The 22998-nt window shown below is 42.0% G+C and overlaps 1 protein-coding gene across 1 annotated transcript in view; it reads left to right on the top strand.

The window, feature by feature from the left end:
* Positions 1-22998, top strand: part of TBCD (tubulin folding cofactor D) — a 126839-nt gene that overhangs the window by 53228 nt on the left and 50613 nt on the right. The window contains exons 16-18 of the mRNA XM_071452934.1: positions 10962-11019; positions 15882-15911; positions 19245-19330. Of these exons, the coding sequence (XP_071309035.1) occupies positions 10962-11019; positions 15882-15911; positions 19245-19330 (174 nt within the window). The remainder of the gene's footprint in view (positions 1-10961; positions 11020-15881; positions 15912-19244; positions 19331-22998) is intronic.

The raw sequence follows: 22998 nt of genomic DNA, 5'->3' as shown, positions 1-22998 counted from the left end.
ATGTCTATATCACATATATGATATGATAGATATCTATCTATACATATCTATATCTCTCTATATCTATATATATATCTATATATATCTATATATATATCTATATATCTATTGATATATCTATATCTATATATGATATCTAGTCTGTTTTGCAAGGCCATCCTTTGCAATTTGTTTCTAGTTCCATTTCTCTCTCAGCAATGCCTGTCCTATCCCATGGCATTTCTAAGTCACCATTTCTTATCTCAAGGTTTACCATACATATGCACACAGTGTGAGCCTCCTGCCAGGTTTTGAGAATTTCCTACAAATCCATTTCCCACAATTCCCCCTCTCTCTTGAACTGAGCTAGGAAACTAATACAGGTCATTTTTTAAGTCTATTAAAACTTAAGGTGTCTGCTAACACATATGCTGAATAGCTTAAAAGTAAAGAATTGAGTATGGGTGGGTGGTGGTGATGTAAACATATCTATTTCCTTTTTGTGTGATGACTTCAATTCCCTCTGTTCACCTGATTTTCAAAGGAAAATCCAAAGAAACTCACTGTAAGATGGATAAGAGAAATCAGTGGAGGCTTTGCAGGGTGTCATCTTCTGTCTGCTTGATCCACCTTCTCTGTGGAGACCTCAGGGACATCAGCTCAGGGAGTTTAAGAGAAATTTAAGTTTAAGAAAGAGAAGATTTGGAACCTTAGTTCAGTAGAGGCAGAAATAACAAACTATTCTAAAATGGAGGAGTTGCTTTATGGAGTCATAAAGGGCTGGAAGTATTATGAGAAAACTTAAGGAAGAGGTTGTTTCTTACTTTTTCAGCTGTGTCTTGTTCCTAACAATCCAAGATTTGTGGGACTTCGTCAGATGGGTGTTGTGCAAAGAATAAAGCATATTTTTATTGACCAGCTTACAGCTTCCAAATTGAGCAGGTTAAGTCTAAAAGAATCAAGTATACCTCAGCTCTACTTCTATGCAAATTATAATTTTCCTTTTAAAGTGTTCCAATTCAAAGATTATTTTGAATAGAAGATAAAACCACTTCCAGTTTCTAAAAGGGGTAAGAACCTTATGTGGCAATACTAAATCCTTAACACAGCACTTTTGAATAGCAGGGGTTTTATTACTAAGAAGGTGTTTGAGTTAAAGTTAACAAATACATGAGAGGATTTTTCCTCTTTTGATGCCTTGTGGTTTTATAGAGCAGAGTGCAGGATTTCACTTAGCAGTGAACAGAAGTACCTGGTGTAGTTCTTTTTCAATCCGTGGTTTCTGTTTCAAAAGACTTTCCAAAGTAAAATCTTTAAGAGATTTCCAAATCTGTGCTACTGCAATGGTGGACTACAAGTTGCTGCAACTTTTCCCTTAATACTGTTGCTATTTTTGCAGATACAAACTGGTTTTACCTTTTTTCTCCTGTCTCATGTTCTCCCTCCTCCTTGCCTGTGGGATTCTCTCTTTGTTGTTTGGTCTTTTTCTTGGCCACACACTGGCTGACATTTTGAGGTTTCTGAACGGGTGACTTGCACTTCAAACACACAATGTGGCTTCTCACAGTTTCTTGGCACACTTTTAGTACAGCCATTGACAGCAGCTTTGTCTCCATCAGAAGGGTTTTATCAGTGGTCATTTAGTATTTTCTTTAAAAAAAAAAATAGAAGTTTGGACTATGCAGTGATCTGTGGTTCTGGATATATGCTTTAATTTTTAGGGACTTCCTTGCTTCTAGATTGCTGACAAAACTATTTCAATCTCCTCCAAAAAGCCTACTTTGCCCACACAGGGCTACCTACTGAGCTCAGCAGGCTCCCAAAGATTATGTGACTATTTCTTTATTCTTTATTCTTTAAAAACAGTTTTTAAAGTTCTTTGAGACAATCTGTGAATGAATCCATTTTTATTCCTGGACACAGTGTCCTGGCTGCTCTCTGCTGGTTTTCACCCCTGTAGTTTCATTTTCAGTGCTGGTCCTTCACTGCAGGCTCACCCAGCAGGTCTCTGCCCTGTGGAATTGCTCCTGGTGTTTTTTGAGATCTTGATAAAACCTTCCTGTCTAAGAACCTGCTGCCCATCTCCTTAAGGTCAAGCACCATTTTCTTCCATTTTTTCCACAGAGAGCAGACAAGAAATGCTGAGACATTTTAGCCTTGTTTCTCTCATGAGGCGTTTCATGGTGTTTTGATGATGTTTCATCTACACTGGCATAGATTGTGAAGGAGAGGAGCCTGGTGACTCTAAGCTGTGATAGGATGTGATGCCTAAAACATCCCCTGTTTTGGGATAAGTTTTGGAAAGAGAAGGTGAAGCTCTAGGATAGCCCTGCTTCACTTTGGAATGCTAGCAACAGTGACATTTGCCACAGTAAGTTATTAATGAGATATTGTATTTTGAAGGCTCATATTTAATTCACTTCTAGCTGAGTTCATGCTAAATTATCTGTTGTATGAAATTCTTAACTGAGGGTACCTGAAGATGTATTTGCACAGTGAAATAATCCCATGATATTGTATTATTGTAAATATTGTATTTTAATTGAGGCTGTAAATACAATCTTGTGCTCTTGTTTTTAATCTAACCAGCACTAATGGTAGCAGTGAAGGCACATTGTCACCTGTGACCAGAGTGGTAACAAATGGTTCTGGCAGGGTGGTAACAGCTCTGCAGAATTACATTTATGTTCTCACTGCCTGCAAATCTTTAGTCTTGGTATGGCCAGACTTGTCCTGAAGTCTGGTTCAAATCTGATAATTTTTCTAGATTGGTCATCAGCTTGGTGAAAATAAAAGCTCTGCTTCCATCCTCTGAGTTGAAAAACTTTAAAGGTTTCTTTTAAGGTTGGGATTGCTTTTTGCTTGTAGAAGCTTAAAAAGGCCAATTGTTAGTGTTCAAGCCTTCCCTTTATCAGAATTCTGATCTGCTCTGTCAGAACTTTTCTTGTGCTCATGATGCTTTGAACAATATATTTCCTATTTCATTTCCTCCTTTCCCCCTGCCATGCTGCAGTCTTGGTCTCCATAGGCTTGATGCAGGTTTACCTTGTGATTTTTCAGGGTTTGTGGTATTTAGTTTTGTGGTCACAAAGCTTTGTTGGTGGGACCTCTGGAAGAGATGTTTATGGCAGGAGTTGTGTTTCTGAAGAAGCTGGTGCCCTTCAGCTTCCAGCCTCTTCTGGAAACCAATTATTTTCTTTTCAGGAAAGTGTCAAATGACAATATTTGAGATCCCTCTGCCTGTGGTAGTAAAACCAATGAGAGCTGTGGCTGTGCCACCTGTGACAACTTCAGCTGGGGATAAATTGGGGGGATGGAGAGAAACACGGGGTGGAAGCTGAAAATTGTTAATGGACAGCTGTAAGGTGTTGTGGTTTGTAATATTTTAGTTTTCCAACAAAGCTGCAAGGTATTTTAGCAAGTATTAATGCTATACAAGGCTTCCCTTAAAAACTTTTGTAGTTATAGTGGCCATTCCTTTTCTAAATCAACTCTTCAAGGTAGAATTGCTACTCCAAAGAGAAAAGGTGAAAAAAAAATTCAAATAAAGTATGACACACAGTTTCACCTATTGTGTCAGCAAGCTGATAATTACACACGGCTTTTTTTTAAATCTAGCCTTAGGTGTGTCACTGTTTTACTTAAAGAAGAGTCATCCTTCTAGCCACAAGCAAATTGTTGCTACCCTTCAAAAATGCAGCACTCAGCATCTTGAAAGAAAATGCATAAGATCCATTGTGAGCTGAATTACACAGCAAAAACGTCTGCCTGGATAAGAATACACACTATTAGAGAAAAATAGTAAACACCTTCCAAAAGTGTGATGAGTGATTGCAGTCCTGAGCTGCTGGCTTTGCTTAGTGCTGGGCATTGCACAAGGTTGATCCTGGACTCAGTGTTCAGCTGCTGGAAGCACATGGGACCCACTTAGGTAGCAAAATCCATAAACTGGGTCCTGCCCTATGCCCCCTTAACAGCAGTTACAGATTAAAGCAGAGGGTGATTTAAAGCAGGGGATTCTTTTTTCCTTTTCTTGTATCATTTTGTCATTGAAAGACATTGTTTTTTCAGCAGTCAAGGAACATAAATATTTCACTTTGGACCAGTGGAAAATCACTTTAAACTGCATCAAGTCAGATTGGTTTTTTAGTAAAATTTCAGACAGTGCTTTAAAATAAATCCTTCTCTCTATATTTACTGTCAGCTGATTCTTCCCTTTTTTTATGAATGTTCTCTTCAGTGATGAAATTGGCAGAATACTGAAATTGCAAACTTAGATTGCTGTAGATCATAGATCAGCCCTTCTTCTTCCTGACCTTGCCACTCTTTTAAGAAAAAACAAAAAGAAATAAAAAATATAGAGAACACTTATTGGAAATACATGCCTGAGAGTGTTTCTAATAGCACTTGCTTGTATTTTTCCATGTCAGTTTTTTTCCCAATTCATATTTCAACAATATACACTTGCTCATCTGCTTAATGGTCTCTTAAAGTCTAGTTAAACTGGTTTCTAAAACCTTGCCTCATCTATTCAAACTACAGGACCACAAAAAGAAAATTCTTGGCAATGTAGATGAAACTTGACTTCTATTGCAGGACCATGTTGCTCTTTTTTGAGATGCACACACTGAAGTTGCTGTTTAAGCATATCTTTATAAAAGCACCACTTGACTGAGCTTTGTTTGTTTCTCTCCCAGTCTCTACATGCAGCCTCTCTTTTTAAGCTTACCTATGAGGAAAGTGAAACAGAATTTAATGACTTGGAAATGTGGGTAATTTGATTCCTGCCCCCTTGGGTGTGGAAGTTGCCGTCTGTGAAGTGGCAGGTGCACAGTAAGGAGCTGAACTGTTTTGTTTAAAACCTAAACAAAAAAATAAAAAGGAAAACATACTTGTACCCTGTAATACAATTAGAGTGATTAAATGGTTGCTGGCCATCTGAACTGTGTGGAGCTGTGCAGGGTGCAGGTTCCTTTGCCTGTTGTGGCTGCTGGGGGGGGTCAGGGGCTGGGATCTGAAACCAGAAACAAGTTTCAACAAGTTTCAAAATATGACCTTGCAAAAAGATCAGATATTTTAGAGAATTAGGCTGGTGTAGGAGGGTCAGGAGCTGGGATCTGTTTGGATCTGGGATTTCTTGAGAACTTGTGAGAAATGGATTTATAAAGGATTCTCAAAACCTGACAGAAAGCTCACACAGTCTTATACATCTGTATGCAAACACTGAGATAAAGTGTGCTGATTTAAGAAGGTCATGGAATAGAGATGACATTGGTGAGAGAGAGATTGAACCAGAAACAAGTTTCAACAAGTTTCAAAATATGACCTTGCAGAAAGACCAGATATTTTAGAGAATTAGGCTGGTGTAGGGGGGTCAGGAGCTGGGATCTGTTGGGATCTGGGATCTGTCTCTGTGGGTGCAGGGCACCAGGGCAGGCAGCCTTGGCTTCCCCAGGGTGCTGCCTGGCTTTGGGAGGGGGGAACAGGCAGGTGTGGCTCAGGGTGGATGATGGAGCTTGCTCCAGGGCAGGATTGTCCTGCAGAACTGGGGAAATCTGAAGCATTGCTTTGAGCTATGTCTTGTACTGTGATGAAATATGGGGAATGGCTTTCTGCAGTTATGTTCCTGCAGAGGAGAGCTGGGTGCTGAAGGCACTTGGGCAAAGGGACCTCTGTATCACAGACCCTCTCCTTTCCTCTTTCCCCTTTCCTTTTTCTTCTTTTCTCAGGATTTGTAACTCCTGTCCTAAGCATTTTTCTTGTTGCTCTTTTCCACATGTGTATTTCTTACACTTGGACCATTTTACTTCAAATTTTTGGATTGGAATAACTCACTGAACAGCACAGGAGGGTGGGTGGTGAACAGGATGTGTGAGAGCTCTGTGTGAGCTGGGTTAGAGGGACTGCAAAAGTAGCAGTGAGGAAATGGGAATGGTCACAGCATTTCTCCTTCTCTTTAGACCTTCTCCTAGATAAATGGGAGGAATTAAATCTGAGTCATCTGCAGTGTGGCTGGAGCAGGCCCTTGTGCTTGCTCCTTGCCTTGTGGGGCTCCTGCAGTGGTCTAACACAGCTCCATGGGGTAAAGTGAACAGGGGAGCTGCTCTGGTCTCAAACATTTTAAAAAACCTGACTCTAGATGTGTTTTCATCACCCAGCTCCCTGTGCAGCCCTCCCAGGTGGGCTGGCATGAGTGGGGAGGTGCAGAAGGGGCTGTTTGCAGCAGCAGTGCTCCACAGACCCAAGCCTCGCCTCCTTTTCTTGCTTGCATTGTTCAAACCCACCTTGCTTGTGGTGGTTCTTGTGCCTTTCCCTTTCCTAACGTGCAGCAGGGAGGAGAGTTTGCTGTCCTGGTACCACTTCACCCTTTTTAAGGCTCAGGAAGGAAATTTTGGTTTTGTACCAAATAGGCAAGAGGTTTGAGAGTTTATTTTTCTCCTCCCACAGCTTCAGGGTGGCACACTGGGGTTGGTGGCAGCACATTCCCAGGGGACAGCAGCAGGATCAGCTTCTTGCTGCCTGTGGCTAGGAGAGACTGGAAGTGCCTGCTGCAGGTGGTAAAAGGAGTTCAGGTTTATTGCCTGGTACACCTTGTGCTTGTGAGCTGAGGGCAGCTGGTGCTTGTGCTTAATTCTGTGTTCTGATGTCTTTCACCTGGGCCACCTCTGCTCCCTGGGTCTTCCCACCTTGTCAGGGAAGGGAATGAGACCCACAAGGGCTGGGGAGTGCTCACTGACATACTTGGAGTCTTCTGACTTTCCCTGAGGCCAGTTAGGTGAGGCCTTGGGAGGATGGATAATGAGGAAAGGGAGAATTATCAGTTGACTGATAAAATTGCAACTTACTTTTTAAATCTGTGTTTATTGTGGACTTAATTGCTGCTGTGCATGCAGGCTCCATATCTCTTAAGGGGCCAGGAAAGTGTTTCCATGGGGACTGAAGGTGCAGAGGAGAGAGGAAAGGTGTTCCAGGAGGACTGGAGGGTGTAAAGAAGGCAGGAAAGGTGTTCCAGGAGGACTGGAGGGTGTAAAGAAGGCAGGAAAGGTGTTCCAGGAGGACTGGAGGGTGTAAAGAAGGCAGGAAAGGTGTTCCAGGAGGACTGGAGGGTGTAAAGAAGGCAGGAAAGGTGTTCCAGGAGGACTGGAGGGTGTAAAGAAGGCAGGAAAGGTGTTCCAGGAGGACTGGAGGGTGTAAAGCAGCCAGGAAGGGTGTTCATGGGACTGGAGGGTGCAGAGGAGTCAGGAGAGGTGTTCCATGGGACTGGAGGGTGTAAAGCAGTCAGGAAAGGTGTTCCATGGGACTGGAGGGTGTAAAGGGGACAATAAAGGTGTTCCAGGAGGACTGGAGAGTGTAAAGGAGTCAATACAGGTATTCCTGGGACTGGAGGGTGTAAAGAAGGCAGGAAAGGTGTTCCATGGGACTGGAGGGTGCAGAGGAGTCAATAAAGGTGTTCCTGGGGACTGGAGGGTGTAAAGGAGTCAATAAAGGTGTTCCTGGGGACTGGAGGGTGTAAAGGAGTCAATAAAGGTGTTCCATGGGACTGGAGGGTGTAAAGGAGTCAATAAAGGTGTTCCATGGGGCTGGAGGGTGTAAAGAAGGCAGGAAAGGTGTTCATGGGACTGCAGAGTGTAAAGCAGTCAGGAAAAGTGTTCCATAGGACTAGAGAGTGCAGAGGAGCCAGGAAAGGTGTTCCATGGGACTGGAGAGTGCAGAGGAGTCAATAAAGGTGTTCCATGGGACTGGAGTGTGTAAAGCAGTCAGGAGAGGTGTTCCATGGGACTGGAGGGTGCAGAGGAGTCAATAAAGGTGTTCCATGGGGCTGGAGGGTGTAAAGGAGTCAATAAAGGTGTTCCATGGGACTGGAGGGTGTAAAGGAGTCAATAAAGGTGTTCCTGGGGACTGGAGGGTGTAAAGGAGTCAATAAAGGTGTTCCATGGGACTGGAGGGTGTAAAGGGGACAATGAAGGTGTTCCATGGGACTGGAGGGTGTAAAGGAGTCAATAAAGGTGTTCCATGGCATTGGAGGGTGTAAAGGGGACAATAAAGGAGTTCCATGGCACTGGAGGGTGCAGAGGAGCCAGGAGAGGTGTTCCATGGGGCCTGGAGATGTAAAGAAGCCAGGAAAGGTGTTCCTGGGGACTGGAGGGTGGAAAGGAGCCAGGAAAGGTGTTCCATGGGACTGGAGGGTGGAAAGGGGACAATAAAGGTGTTCCTGGGGCCTAGAGGGTGTAAAGGAAGCAGGAAAGGTGTTCATGGGACTGGAGGGTGCAGAGGAGCCAGGAGAGGTGTTCCATGGGGCCTGGAGATGTAAAGAAGCCAGGAAAGGTGTCCATGGGGATTGGAGGGTGCAGAGCCATCCTCTGCTCCTCCTGGCAGCAGGCAGGTGTGGTGCACTTGGGGCAAGTCAAGACATGATCCTTTGAGTAGCTTAGACAAATATCCCCCTTGCTTTGACATCACCAGTTTCTTTCTGTTAGGAAATCCTGGTGCAGTATCACATAAACTCCCACGACAGAGCAGACAGGTGAAGACACCTTTGAGCTGTTCCACCCTCTGCACTAAGCCTGGCTCTGGGGAGGATGTGCCTGTGCTTCCAAGTGGGAATTAGCCTGAAAAGAGCATTTGTGGAGTTTGATAAGTTAGAATGCCTCATTAAAAGGATTACCATGGAACAGTGAGTGCAGGGTGATTTAGCAATCTAACGGGGCACTGACAGAATTCCTGGGGTTTTTATTTTGCTCACCCAGTGTTGTTTGCAGCACTGAGTGACTCAGGTGGCAGCACAGACAATACACTGCTTTATACAGACAATTCACTGGCTTTATTTACACAGCTTTCTCTTAAGGTTACAGGAGAATAAGAAAAAATGGAAAATGTGATTATAAATGAGCTCTTGTTTGATGCAGTGAGGGCAGCACTCAGGATTCTGAGCTTCTTGGTGTGATGAGGGGTTTTTTGTGGTTGGTTTTTGTCCCCCCCCTCTTCAGAAAAGACCAATATTGAAATACTGCATAACTGACAAATTACTTACAATAGCTAGAATTACTGTTCTAGTCTGTATAACCAGAAATGTCAGGCAGAAATTTGCTTCTATTTGGTTTCAAGGATCATTTTCCTCCAATTCCTTTAGTCTTGAAAGTTCTCTAATTAAATATTTATGGGAGCTAGTCATATCATTAAAACTATATACTTATTAAGTGTCCTTTTAAAATAATTTTTAAGCCTCTCTGTGTGTGCCAGAGAATTAACAAGCCTTGATTGATGCCTTGTGAAGGCTGGCCTAGAACAGAGTCTAGACAGAGTTAAAGAATAAAGTAGGGATTTATTAGCATATATCAATGGATATATTTTGGGTAGCATAAAAGCCTAGCTAGGGTTACACTTAAGATGGATTTAAAATGGTTATAAAATGGATGAGTTGTCAGGGAGTCTCACACTTTCGTAAGTTCTGCTCCATTTGCATCTTGCAGTTCATTGTCCCATTCCAGCTTTAGCCCATCCAGTCCCATCCTTGTTTTTCTCTCTCCAGCCCACAGGGTTTGTGCTCTTGGGCTGAGATTTGGATCATTTGTCCTTGGTGCCCAGCTGGAGCAGGAATTGTTTTGTCTCCCTGCTCTGTGCACAGAGCTCAGCATCCCCTGATGTGAACCCAGACCCACACACTAAAGCAGCACAGAATGTGAAAAATAGAAAAGCTAAACCTGAGGCCTCATTATGAAGAGTGTGTAGCTGACCCAGCAGTTTTCAGCAGTGAGCCATCAGTGCTGCTTCCTGATGGAATGATGGAATGCTTCCTGAGCATTTGCTCTTGCAGGCTCTGGTGTTTGGGTGACCTCCTCTCTCCTCTTGTCTTTGTGGCAGATAGGGGTATTGCTCCTGCAGGTAGCACTAAGAAAGCATTAACTGCCTTTAGAACCCTTTATTGGGGTTTGTTTTCATTTCATTCTGACTTTCTGGCTCCTGTTTTCCCTAATGGATTTAAACTGAAATTACAGAGGCCAAGCTGACTGTGCGTTTCAGAGAAGTGGAACAACACAGTATTCATCACTGTAGGGAACTGATAGCCACTACCCAGGGAAGTTTGATATTATCAGTGTAATTAATATCCTTATGCTGAAGCAAAGCTATCTTGAATTTATTTTTCAGCCAGTATTTATTTCCGGTTTTGCCTGGAGTCAATAAATCATGTAATGAAGAGTTTCAGGCTTTGAAAGGAATAATTTTCTGCTTAAATGATTCTCCTGAAGTGATGTTTATTTGTTGCTGGAGTTAATTGAATGCTGGAGGTGGATTTCTAAAGCTGCAGTCTGTGTGTCCTGGGATATATTCTCTCTCCTGTGTTGTGTGGCACATCTTTGAACAGCAGCTCTTTTGAGGCACCAGAATTACCCCGTGCAGGGTCAGCAGACTTCATGCATGAAGAAATTGTTTCACATAATCATCCTTCTGTCTCTAAAGGGTCACCCTAAAAAACTGCTTTGCAGTTCATCTAGCAGGTCTTACCAGGATTTGCATGTTAGATTTTTGTGCCTTGCAGGATGTGGCTGTTCTCGTGGGGATAACTGCAGCTTTCCACGGCTTCACTTGGTGTTGTGTTTGCTCCTTGCACAAGCCTTGCTGTACATTTGGCTATTGAGAAACTCTATTTCCAAGTTTTCATTTCATATAGCACCGAGTCTCACATTTGACATGATTATGTCCAGCTTTTAAACCCCTGCTCTGTTTAAAATTCTGTGTATTCCAGAAATTCCTTTGATACAGTGGGGTGGCACTTGTGCTGTGGGAAGTCCACAGCAAACTAGAGAAACAAGAAAGCACAAGGTTACTTCAACTCAGGTTTTAGTTCAGCCTTGTATTTCTAAATAATAAGCTCCTTAGAGGATGTGCTGCCTGCTCTGCTTAGAAGGCTGAATGTTGAAATAATGGCATTGCACATTCCTTTTCATAAATTTGTACTAATGCCCAATGTTTTATTTCCTCAGTGCATTGGTTATTGCTGCAGTATTTGATCGTGATGTTAATTGCAGAAGAGCTGCTTCTGTAAGTTACCACATCCAGCTTCCATCTCTCTGTTATTTTTTATTTGTTTTCATTTAATAATTTGTAGACTTAGTTATGTAGAACTGCAGTAGAGAAGCAAAAAAAAATGGTTTTTAAAATCCTTCGAAATATCTTGTGAATTTAGATGTTAAATTATATAATCCACAGATGCACATCTGGATTTATGGCCACAGTTAACAGTCTGCTGTATTGTTGTCATGATGATCAAGATAAAGTATCTAAGAAAGAATTATTTAGCATTTTTTTAGTTACAAGATCACAAACAAAAGGGTCCTACATAATACACAGATATTGGCTTTTTTGCACAGTTCCAATCTGGGGAGTTTTGTGAGGTTACATTTTCCTGATTGTCCATCAGCTGTTACTCTTTATTCAAGGTAAACTGAAAATTTCTAGGATAATGTCTCTCCTTCAAACATGTTTTTAGGTGTTATATAAAACTCTAAAACTCTTTCCATAGGACTGGGAATTTTTAAAAGAGTGACAAGTCCATTAGTCAGATAAGGCAGTGAATAGATCTGACACCAAAGTGTATTCTGTGGAAAGTTTCTGTAGAAATATTTATGCTGTTGAGAGTTGAGAGGAGTGTTCTTAAGAGAAGAGAAATGATGGAAAATTACAAATTTCCATACTTACAGAATTTGAGAAGAAAGAATGGATATCTTATTGATGAGAATTTAATTTCAATGTTGTAGACATTGAACTTGCTTTCTTTAAAAAAAAAAGTGTGAATTGTATCTTTTAACAGAAAAACCAAATTATCTTATGCAAATGTAAAAAACTCCACTCTCTAACTGTATGAACTCAAATCAGAGTGTCTGCCAAAGAACTGCATCTCTGTTCCTGACAATAAATGTCACTGTGAATGTGTTAAAAAAAAAAGAAAAGAAAAAAGGCAATTTTTTCAATATGCACATTACCAGGTCTGTCTGAGTTTTTGAGTGAAATTTTGCAGAGTGCTGTGTTTAGAAGATCAGGAGGGTTTCTCAGGGATACCTGGCTAGCATCCTCACTTTTTGTAGCCACACCTGTGCTGCTGTTGAAGCTGCTGAATGAAGCTGCAGTGTAATTGCTGGGGAAGTGAGTCAGGGCTTGAGCAAGCCCAGCTCAGAGCAGGGCAAGCCAAGGTGCTGCAGATTGCTGAGCAGTGCTAGAACCTTCCCTGCTGTACAGCTAACAAACATCAGCAATGCTACCTCCCCCAGACTTCAGCTCCTACATTTTAGAAACTAGAATTTGCCATTCTTGGCTAATTTAAATCCCTTTATTCAAATCAGTTCCTTAGAGGAATTTCTCTTCCTGAGAGCTGCATGAAACATTAGGGAGCATAGGTGGTGAAAAGTGAATTATTTGTGTGATGCCCAGGATTGTCCTCAGAATCAGGGTTTATATAGACACCAAGGAGAAATCTTTGTAACACAATTGCCACTACAAGTGTGCTGCTTACCTTTGGTGGCCTGATTTAATCATCATTTGAGTGTGTGTTTCTACACTTAAACTGGTAGTTTGGCCCCATGAGCTTTGTGCTAAACCAGCCAGATTCAAGCTGAGAGCTCAGTGCAGCCTCAGTATCTGTATTTCTAATTAAAACCCAGCACATTTCTCATCCCTTCCCTCTTCTGCTGTAGCCCAGGCTCCTGAGCTGTCTGCAATTCAGCTGCCTCCAAACTCATTATTTTTTCCCTAGTACTTCCCAAATCAGAAAGAAATACTTGCTCAAAGTTTGGAATAGCTATTTGATGGACATTTATGAAATTACTGAAGCCTTTTCTCTTATTACAGAAAGGCAAAGAAATATTTTGTGTTTAGCAGCCATTATTACAATTTTGAAGAAAAATACCTGGGAGTGCTAAATATTTCCAATCATTACTTACAGTTAAACACATATTTAAATAAACAACAGGTTTTACTAGATTTTCCATCTCTTACAAGATGCAATATATTATAATGCAGAGCACCAATAAAATAAAATGGTGAATAGAGACATTTTGAACCCTGAGGTTAGAGAGAATAGAACAAGACTCTGCTTTTGAAGCTCCACAAGCATTCTGGGCTTATGCAACTCTTTCATGAATAATCAGTATAAGGAATAATCAGATGAATAAGTGATGTTGAATTGGACTCTATTCAGCTCTGACATCTCAAAGAGAAGATTTTTTTTCCTCTTGTTTGACTGATAGTATTTAAAATACCTGGTTTTAAACTAAGTATTGTTAGAGAATGTTGTAGTATTTTTTTCAGTTTTTGTGGGAAAGAAGAGTGTTCAGTTTGGTGACCTTGGTTCTGGTCTCATGGAATCTTTAAATTAGTATCTTTTTATCCAGTTTTTCCATCTCCAGAAGGGGATTGTATAAAAACTGAAAAATTACTCTCACAAAACACTTTAAGTCTTTGGCATCTCTTCGGAATTTGGCATCTTGGAGGAATTTCAGGGCTTTACAGATTTTGTATCATTTATGCACTTGCCTGAGCAGCACATTTTTAAATGACACTGTAATGCAGTGGTTGAGCTATGAAATCCCTTGGATATGATAGAGAATGTCATACTCACTGGAATATGCCTGTGCTGAGTAAAAGAGGGTTTCAGTAGCATAAAATATAGAATCATCCAAGTGGGAAAAAGCTTTAAGATCATCAAGTCCAGCTGTTAACCCAGCCTATCACTAACCTGGATACACCAGAGTTACCAGAAAATACATTCTGCACCCCAAACATACCTTTTTTAATGGAATGGGCTAAAAGATTATCACCTAACTGCCTTCTTTCCACCAAGGGAGAGCTCAGAGCTGCACAAATAACTGCTTACAGCTTCAGTAGATCTGCTTGATCTCCAGAGGGTGCATAGCATAAAACACAGCCTGTGCCTGCAGTAATGCACTGAGGGCAGCATAAAGCAGGACCTAAAGCTGGAAGTAGAAAGAAATGAATGGTGCAGAGTGACAGGCACCCTGTCCTGGAGTGAGGAGAGGAGGGGAAGAGCTTGTGGCAGCAGCTGGGCTGCAGCATCAGCAAGGAGCATGTCTGCATCTTAGGCTGTTCAGAGTGACCCTGAGAAAAGTTTGAAACTCTCTTTTTCCAGCCTGGTGCTTGAGGAATGAATCAGGGCTCTTCAGTTCTCAGTCTCAAGGTTGTTTATTGTTTCTTATCTATAAAATATTTTCTCCTGCCCTGCTGAGGTCCATCCAGCAGGGCAGTTCCAGGCACTCTGCCTGCCCCCAGGGCAGTGTTATGTCTTTATACTAAAAATACATTATTTACAATTACTTCTCAATACCTATCACCTATGTTAGACAGTGAGCTTCTACTCTAAACCAATCCCAAAGTGCCACCATCACAGCAGAAGATGGAGGCCAAGAAGAAGAAGGAGAAAGGCTGGACACACCCAGTTGCCTCCATCTTGCCTCCTGGACCCCCATACCAGAAACCCCAAAATCTATTTTTTCACTGCGTGATAACTTCACTATTATTCTACCTAAACTGTTGTGGCTTGCTGATCTCCATATGAGGTTGGTAACTTGCTCCACAGGTCATAATCAAACCCCCAGGTGTTCTGGGCTCCGTGCCAGGGTCTCTGAGCCCCCTGGCAGGGTCCTGGCTGTTCTGGACAGGCAAAGGGATGCGCTGGGTTCCCACAGGAGCAGCCCCAGGGCGCCGCTGCAGCCCCAGCTCCTGCCCCATCCCAGCTGGATGTGCTGCCCAGGGGCACTGCAGGCAGCAGCTGGGATCCAGGCTGTGCTCCATGCCCTGAGCTGCCAGCAGCAGCTGGAGCTGCCTGGGCAGGCGTGCAGGGGCTGCAGGCAGGAGCCTGAACAGGCAGCAGCACCTCGGGAGGCTCCGGCTCCATCCCGGCTGGCGTCAGCCCTTGCTCCACCTGCAGAGTGGGATCCTCCTCTGGAGCCAGCTGAACCTGTTGTTGTCACAGGTGGATTACCACAGGGCTGCTGGAGTTGTGGAGGAAATACAGAAGCTCTGGCTGTCCAAATTCTTGTGGTGTTTCAGTAAACATTGGAGCTTCTCCCCTGTCCATTAAATATCAGTTAACGAGTGTTGTCCATCACTGCAAAGCTGTGTGTGCAGAGAGAGTTCCATGGGGAAGTGTCCAGATAACAATGGTTTCCCCTTTCTTGAGAGTTAAAATTTACAGAAGCTTTTATTAGTGCTTATGATTTTATGGCCTTTAAAGGGATAAAAATAATGGGCTTTTTTCTGAGAGAGAAAATTCAAGTAGGGAATTAAGCAGGTTTTCTTCTCTATGCCCTACAAGTAGACAGATTAACTTCCTGCTTGTTTTCATTGTATTTTTGCAAGATTTTGAGTTTATTTAGTGAAAAATACTGGAGATGTACATGAATTTTGTCTTCAAATTTAACAAGCCCAGTGTTTCAGCATGCTTTCAGACACATACCCTATAGATAAATATTGCACTCTCAACGTTTTTTCCCAGAGTTTTCATTGACAAAGAATTAAACTTTGCCCACTCTTAGCAGATGATGTTGAAGTCAGACAAGAGTGAGTTGCCTCAGTTGCTGTTGTCTACAGGTACTGACTTTGGATCCCAGGGCCAAGCCTGGTGTCACTCCCAAGCACTTGTGTGGGTGTAACAAGTTTAATAAACCTGAATTCTCAAACTGCTGCCAGGCAACATAGGGCTCCAGGAACAGAGAATGTGGAGATGCAGAAACAGAAAAGCCCTGCAGGCTTGTTCTACTGACAAAGTTTACTTTATTTAAAACAGAAAAGCCATGGGTCATTTATATTGTTGTGTGTTTTGAATTCATCATCTGGTGTTTATCAAAAAGCAAACCTGACTCGTTTTGGTGTGTTTGTTCTCTGTTCCTCAGGCTGCCTTCCAGGAGAATGTTGGGAGACAGGTATGGTGACTTCCCTGCATCTTCATTCATTTGTGCCTTGGAGGTTACTGTAAGCATGGAGTACCTAAAATCAAAATTAGACACCGTGGCTTTGGAAAAAATTGAGGGAAAGAATGTCACAAAATAATTGTTTTCATTATGAGCAGCCAGTTCTTGTGGAATGTTCTTCTGAGGTGTGGGTTTTGTTTTAGTATTCCAGTTTGGGAAGAAAATGAGCTTACTGGTAATTTTCAGTCCTTCAGAAAAGCAAAACCAGCATTTGAGCTGGTCATTGTACACCCTGGAAACTACAGTGCTTTTAAAGCAGGAAAAGTGCAGGGCTTTTTTGTTTGTTTGCTTTTTGGGGTTTTTTTGGGTTTTGTTTTTTTTTTTTGAGGGGGTGTTTGGAGTTTTCTTTGTTTGGTTTGGTTTCATTGATTTTCTAGTTTTCAATAGAATCACACCAACTGAAGTGGGCTGTGCAATCATTGCTGTAGTTGGTGGTTCCACAGTAAACAAGGCTCAAGAGTCTTCAACTCAATTTTTGGGCTTGTCCCTTGTACCATGTAGATATTTTGAGAAATCTGGTAATTTTGGAGGTACCCAAGTCCTTTGGTAAAAAGTATTGTGGTAGGTTCCTATGTAACTTAACAACATTTAAGTAGTTAAAATCCTTGAGGCAGCTTTGATTTTCAAACTTGAAGGAGAAGCAAATAGGGTAAAGCCTTGGATTTACTGGTTTCTCACCAGGAATTAATAAAGCTGAATATACAACTAAGAGAGAGAAAGTGTGGGGAGGGATGGTTCAGTCAGTGTGTTCCTGTGAGCAGGGCAGGTGAGCATGGTTCAGGTAATTTTGTTATCCATAAGCTGCTCTTTCAGGGATCTTTGTTAAAGTGCTGTCACCTGACAGCATTCCTGAAAATCTCTGTGTTCTGAGCCAGGATTTTATTCCTTTAGAGCTCTGGCTGTTAAACCATCTGTTCATGTTCAGTGTGTATTTCTAGACAGAGGTCAGTTAACAGCAGAGAAAGGGTGCAAGAAGACTGGGAAGAAGAGAGGAGGGATTTTTGGTGACCTGACCCAGCTGGGTCTGTCATAAACAGAAGCCAGGGTGGCTCTTCCTGGGTCTGCAGTTCTTGCCCTGGAGAGGTTGGGCATCACAGCAGCCCAGCCTGATTGCACTGTGTGAGGTGCTGAACAAAGTAAATAACACCTTAGCCTGACTTAGCTCCAGGGCAGAGAGGGCTCCTGCCTGCTGCAGGTTTAGAATTGCTTCCATCTAGCAAAAATTCAATTTTTTAACATTTATTTCTGAATCAGAGGGGTACAGTCCATGTTAGTTTACAGCCAGAAAGGTTCCTTAGAGACTCTGCCTCAACCCACAACTTAAATATGTCTTCACATGATGATGATTTCAGCCTCTGGGTTGGCACATCAGCAGTGAAACACATTTGAGTTTTCCTGGCGTGCAGGAACTGCCAGGCTCCAGCTGGTTCCTGCAGAAGGTCAGAAGTTTTACTTGTTGAACCATTCCTTGGTGCCTGGGAAAATGGTTACTTAAAAAGTAGATCCACCCTCTGGAGTTCAGTGTGTTGGAAGAGACACCCTCTCTGTGAATTGGAAGGAGCTGAAACTTATTCTCCACCTGAGGTTATAAAGCTGATACTAAATAGGTGGAGAAAAAGGTTGCCCTCACTTGTTCCCTGGTTCCTGCCTCCTTCAGCTCTGTAATTCCACAAATTTGTAATGTCCCAAGTCCAGAGTTTGCTGATGGCCACAGAAGAAGCCATTATAAGAATGCCACTTACACTGTGTGTCAATGGAAGCTCTGAAAAATCTGAAGAATTTTTTTGAGCATAAATCATGAGAAATGCAGATACTTCTAATAACACCAACTTCTATACTGGAGAATTTTGAAGTGTTCTGGGAGAACAGAAGCTGTTGGGTGCTCCTGTAAAGCCTGCCTGGCTGTGACCTGTGTTTTCCTGAAGTCAGGAATGATGCTGCCTCACTGGCAGGCTTGGTGGCACCGTGCCCTTTGTGAGATGGCATCCAACTGGCACACTCACAGCTGGGAACAAGCAGCAAGGTCCAGCTGGCAGCTAGAACTCAAACTGTTGGCTGAGATTTTCCTTGTGGAGTGTGCATCTTGATATCTTCCATTGCTCTTTGGCCTTCAATCACACTGAGGTGTTTCTCTTGTACCTTTTTGCCCCCAGTCAAGGTTTCATGAGGCTTTTGGACAAAGCATTTTCCCTTGGAGTTACCAAGACTTGCAAGCTTGCATAAGCCATTAAATACTCTGTCTCTGCTTGGCCCACTTAGATTTCAGGCCTTGTTTTTTGGGAGCACTGGAATTCTGCTTCCCAGAGCAAGAGCTTGGCAGCAGCTGGCAGCTTCCAGGATGAACCGCTTCAGAGCTTCTCCCTGATGGAGACATACTTCCCACTAGTTTTGCATGGCTGGATCCTCATGTGGAAGGGATGAGTGAGCTGTAAACAAACCTGCATCACATCCCAAACCTGTACTTCCAGGGAGCCTCATTGTTTTAATACCCTCTGAGTGTCCCTTTTGGAAGAGAGTGGAGCCAGTGTCAGCTGGCTCTTTTCCATTTGTTTTTCATCATGGGTGCTCTGCTGCCTCTGCTGATGCTCTGTTAGACCAGCCAGAGCCAATAAAATTCTGAATATCTGGATTGGATTGCTTGCATACAGAAATGCAGATTTCTAAGTGGAAATCTCAAACTTAGAAAGGTAATTTATCTTCTAGAAACAGACTGGTTTGAGAAGTGATGGCAGAAGTGGGATCCTTCAGTAGGATTCAGTGTTTCCAATGTTCATTTTCAAAATAGACCAATCCCATTTTTTAGTTCATTAATGGTCACAAAATAGAAGTGTGAGTAGAAACTCCTGTGTACTCTACACGTGATGCACCTCTTGGTGCCTAAATCTCTAATTTTATATTTCATTAAACTCACCTTGTGCCTTCACATAAGCTGGAAACATGTTTATGTTTATCTAAATCCTTCTAGAGGAATCATCTTTTGGGTACATACATAGTCATGCCTTAGCCAAATATATATTTTGGTATGACTGGGAGGTGTGAAGGGAGCTGTTGCATAGGGGACTGCCTGCTGCCATTTGCTTGGGCTGTTTATCATTGACTCACAAGCAGAGTGAGGTATTTTGTTGTTTATATATTCAATATCCTTTATGTCTCTAGTACAAATGATTTTACTATAAATTAAATTGTATTTTTTTCAGTGCTTGGGAGAGTAGCAGGAGATTTGTTTTCAATCATGTTGCCTATTTGGAATGTATTATACATTTTAAGACAATATTTTGTTTGTAGGGTACTTTCCCCCATGGCATTGACATCCTGACTGCAGCTGATTATTTTGCTGTTGGTAACAGAGTTAACTGTTACTTGACTATAAGGTAAGTTTCCAATTATTAATTTTCCTAAATATGACCATCCTCTTGTACCTAATGAAATTCTTATCTGATTGCCTCACCTTACTGAACATTGTTTAGTACTGATGGTTTTAAGCAAATCAAAATTGTGGTTTTATTTTTTTGATGCCTGATTATCAGGTGTGAGGCAGAGTGAAAACGTGGCCATGATTTCCTTGGCTAGAGGAGGAAGCAGCCAGGAGGTGTCACAAAACTCTCTAAGCTGCTCAAGGCTGGACAAGATGAAGTTTGGAGAGTTGTAGTCAAAGGAGAGGCTGTTGTAATGGCAGACTCTGGTGTTTGCAGGGTTCCCCAGGATGAGGTGAGAGATGAGTGACTCTGACTCCATGTTCTTAGAAGGCTCATTTATTGTTTTATGTACTTATATTATATTAAAGAATGCTATACTAAAACTATTCTAAAGAATACAGAAAGGATACAGACAGAAGGCTTAACAAGAATAATGAAAAACTCATGACTGACTCCTCAGAGTCTGACCCAGCTGATGGTGATTGGTCATTAAGTAAAAACAATTCACATGAAACCAATCAAACATTCACCTGTTGGTAAATTATCTCCAGCCACATTCCAAAGCAGCAAAACAGGGAGAAGCAAATGAGATAATATTGTTTTTTCTCTGAGGCTTCTCATCTTCCCAGGAGAAGAAATCCTGGCAAAGGGATTTTTCCAGAAAATATGAATGTGACAGTAGACAGACTCTGATATGGGGGAAAAAATCAGGTTATAAAAAAACCATTTTTTATAATTTTAAAAGAACAATTTGCCCAAGTTGTTGAATTTGTGGTCTGTGCATAGACCTTTAGCTCCAGTGCTTATGTTAGCTCAGTGGAAGGCTGGCCACAGTGTGCAGTAATGTTTGAAAAACCCAACTGATCTCTGCAAGGAGGAGATGGAAGTACCCAAACTGGGCTGGTGTGGTTGTAAACCTGGAATACAGAGTCAGCTCTGGAAACACAGAGGTGCTGACATCAGGGGAGCTGGGAGCCAAACTGGATGGCCAGGAGGAGCAGAATATTGCATTTCCTCACGAGGAAAGGACAAAGAGCCAGGGCTGGTTCTGGCTTGAGTTGTCTCAGACAGAGTCTGTGTCCAGAGCCAGGGTGGGGAGAGCAGCACCCACAGAGGGTGGGTGAGTCAGCCCTGGTGGAGACAGGGCAGGACATTGCCCTGTGGGGCTGCCCAGGAGCCCAGCAGGGCACAAAGGCTGGAGCAGGTGATGTCCTTGGGGAGCAGAAACTGTGCACAGGCACATGGTGGCTCATGCTGCACTGCCAGCTTTGTGACTTCCACTTGTGGTAGTTGAGAGGGAGACAATCCAGAGCAATATATTCCATTTCCAGAAGGTTTCAGACTGGTTTTATTCCAGCATGCATGCATATTTATACTTTCTTACAAAACTCATAAGTTTTCTCATTGCTCAGGAAAGGCAAAGCGGTCATTGGAACAGGCAGTTGCAGGTTTCTCTTATTTCTCCTTCTTTCTTTCTTGGTTTCTGTGTCAATGACCTTGGTAGGAAATTTTTTCAGGAGTAAACATGGATCCTCTCATCAAACATGGATCCTCTGATCAAACATGGATCCTCTCATCAAACATGGATCCTCTTATAGAACATGGATCCTCTTATAGAACATGGATCCTCTGATCAAACATGGATCCTCTCATCAAACATGGATCCTCTCATCAAACATGGATCCTTATATCAAACATGGATCCTTATATCAAACATGGATCCTCTCATCAAACATGGATCCTTATATCAAACATGGATCCTCTCATCAAACATGGATCCTCTCATCAAACATGGATCCTTATATCAAACATGGATCCTTATATCAAACATGGATCCTCTCATCAAACATGGATCCTCTTATCAAACATGGATCCTCTTATCAAACATGGATCCTTATATCAAACATGGATCCTCTGATCAAACATGGATCCTTATATCAAACATGGATCCTCTTACAGAACATGGATCCTCTCATCAAACATGGATCCTCTCATCAAACATGGATCCTCTGATCAAACATGGATCCTCTTATCAAACATGGATCCTCTTCTCAAACACGGATCCTCTGATCAAACACAGATCCTTATATCAAACATGGATCCTCTTCTCAAACTTCTCTCTGGCTCCCAGAAGTTGCTGTAAACCCTCTTCCACATACACTGAGAGTTTTTTAAGATAATTCATACTGGAACCCTCTGTCTTCACCCTGACTGGTTTTTTATTGATCTGTCCAGCTCTGTATTGGCCCTTTTGAGCAGAATCATTTCAGTCTGTTCAAACCTTCACCTTTTACCCACTGTCAGCCCTTCTGGGGTCCCCACCCTCCTCCCACAGCCTTCCCCAGAGCTGCCTCCCACGGGAGATGGGGAAATGCAGGGGCCTGGCATTTCCCTGCTGCTCGAGATCCCTGAGCACGGCATCCATGGCATTGCTGAAACCCTGGCTTTTGTACTAACACAAAATTGAAAACATCCAAAAGTGACAAAGCAGGTCTTATTTCCTCTCTTCTATAATTCTGGCTTGGAGGCTGATTATGTTCTTCTGACTTTTCAAGAGCTGAATTGGTAATTTAATTTTTTTTTTTTTTTTTACTTCTTTCACTGTGATTTCCAGAGTTTTTGTACTAGTGCCACTTACCCAAGTGAAAATATTTTTAGTGTTGATTTCTTTCTTTAAACTGTTCAGCAAGAGGAATAAATTTGTAAATCTTTTAATACATAACCTTATGCACTTAGAAACTTGATTCTCTGAAGCCATCTTCAGTGCCATTAATCAAACTATTTTTTTGTAAAATATTTGCTATCTCATTCACTCTGTTACTTCCAAAAAATTACACTGCTTTTCAAGCAGGCTGTCATTATTCAGGTCAATACTTAAGTTACTTGGCTATTTCCTTGTTTTTTTCTGAGTAACATTGAAGGAAAAAGCACCCAGGTATATGTTTGGCTACTCAGAAAAGATGTACCATGATAATGTTGAGCAATAAAAGCTCATAAAAAAAAATAAAGTCTCAATTTCCACAGCTGAATTTGGTTCACCAATGATGATGATGTTCCAGTAAAGGGCAGTATCATGTATATTTACAAATATTTGTGTGTGTGTGTATATAAATAGTTGTTTAGATCCTTTCAAATCTAAATATTTTAATGCAGGTTTTTCACACTGGGTGCCCTTTTTGCTGATGGTTTCTGGAGGATTCAGCTCAAATATCATAATACATTTCTGAAGATGGAAGGTCGAGGAAACCTATTTTGAACTGGCAGTAAAGAGATGAAAAGTAAAGTGATTCCAGGAGTTCTGAGCTTGGTACAAGCAGAGTTAAGGAAAAAGCTGCTTAACCTGAGTGAGGTACAGAAATCTGAGCAGCACATCATCAGGAAATGAGATTTGTATGCAAGGCTTCTTGCATTAAATTCTCAATAGGGCACAGAAGATGAGGACTGTAGTTAAAGATAGTTTTAAACTAAAATTAAAAATGGGATTTAGCTACACATGTGGCCCAAGAGATTGATTTTTAGTTGGGCAGGGAATTCAATTAAAATGGTTGGGTGCTAAAACTGGGACTCAGAAAAGCAACTACAAAGAAGAGAGGAGAGCTCAAACATGGCAAGGGCAATGTGTC

This window comes from Agelaius tricolor, unplaced genomic scaffold (assembly GCF_023055355.1).
Source record: "Agelaius tricolor isolate 1412-34295 unplaced genomic scaffold, bAgeTri1.0.p SCAF_35, whole genome shotgun sequence".
Lineage (NCBI taxonomy): Eukaryota > Metazoa > Chordata > Aves > Passeriformes > Icteridae > Agelaius > Agelaius tricolor.
The sequence above is the reverse complement of the archived record's forward strand: the minus strand, read 5'-3'. Positions and strand labels throughout refer to the sequence as shown.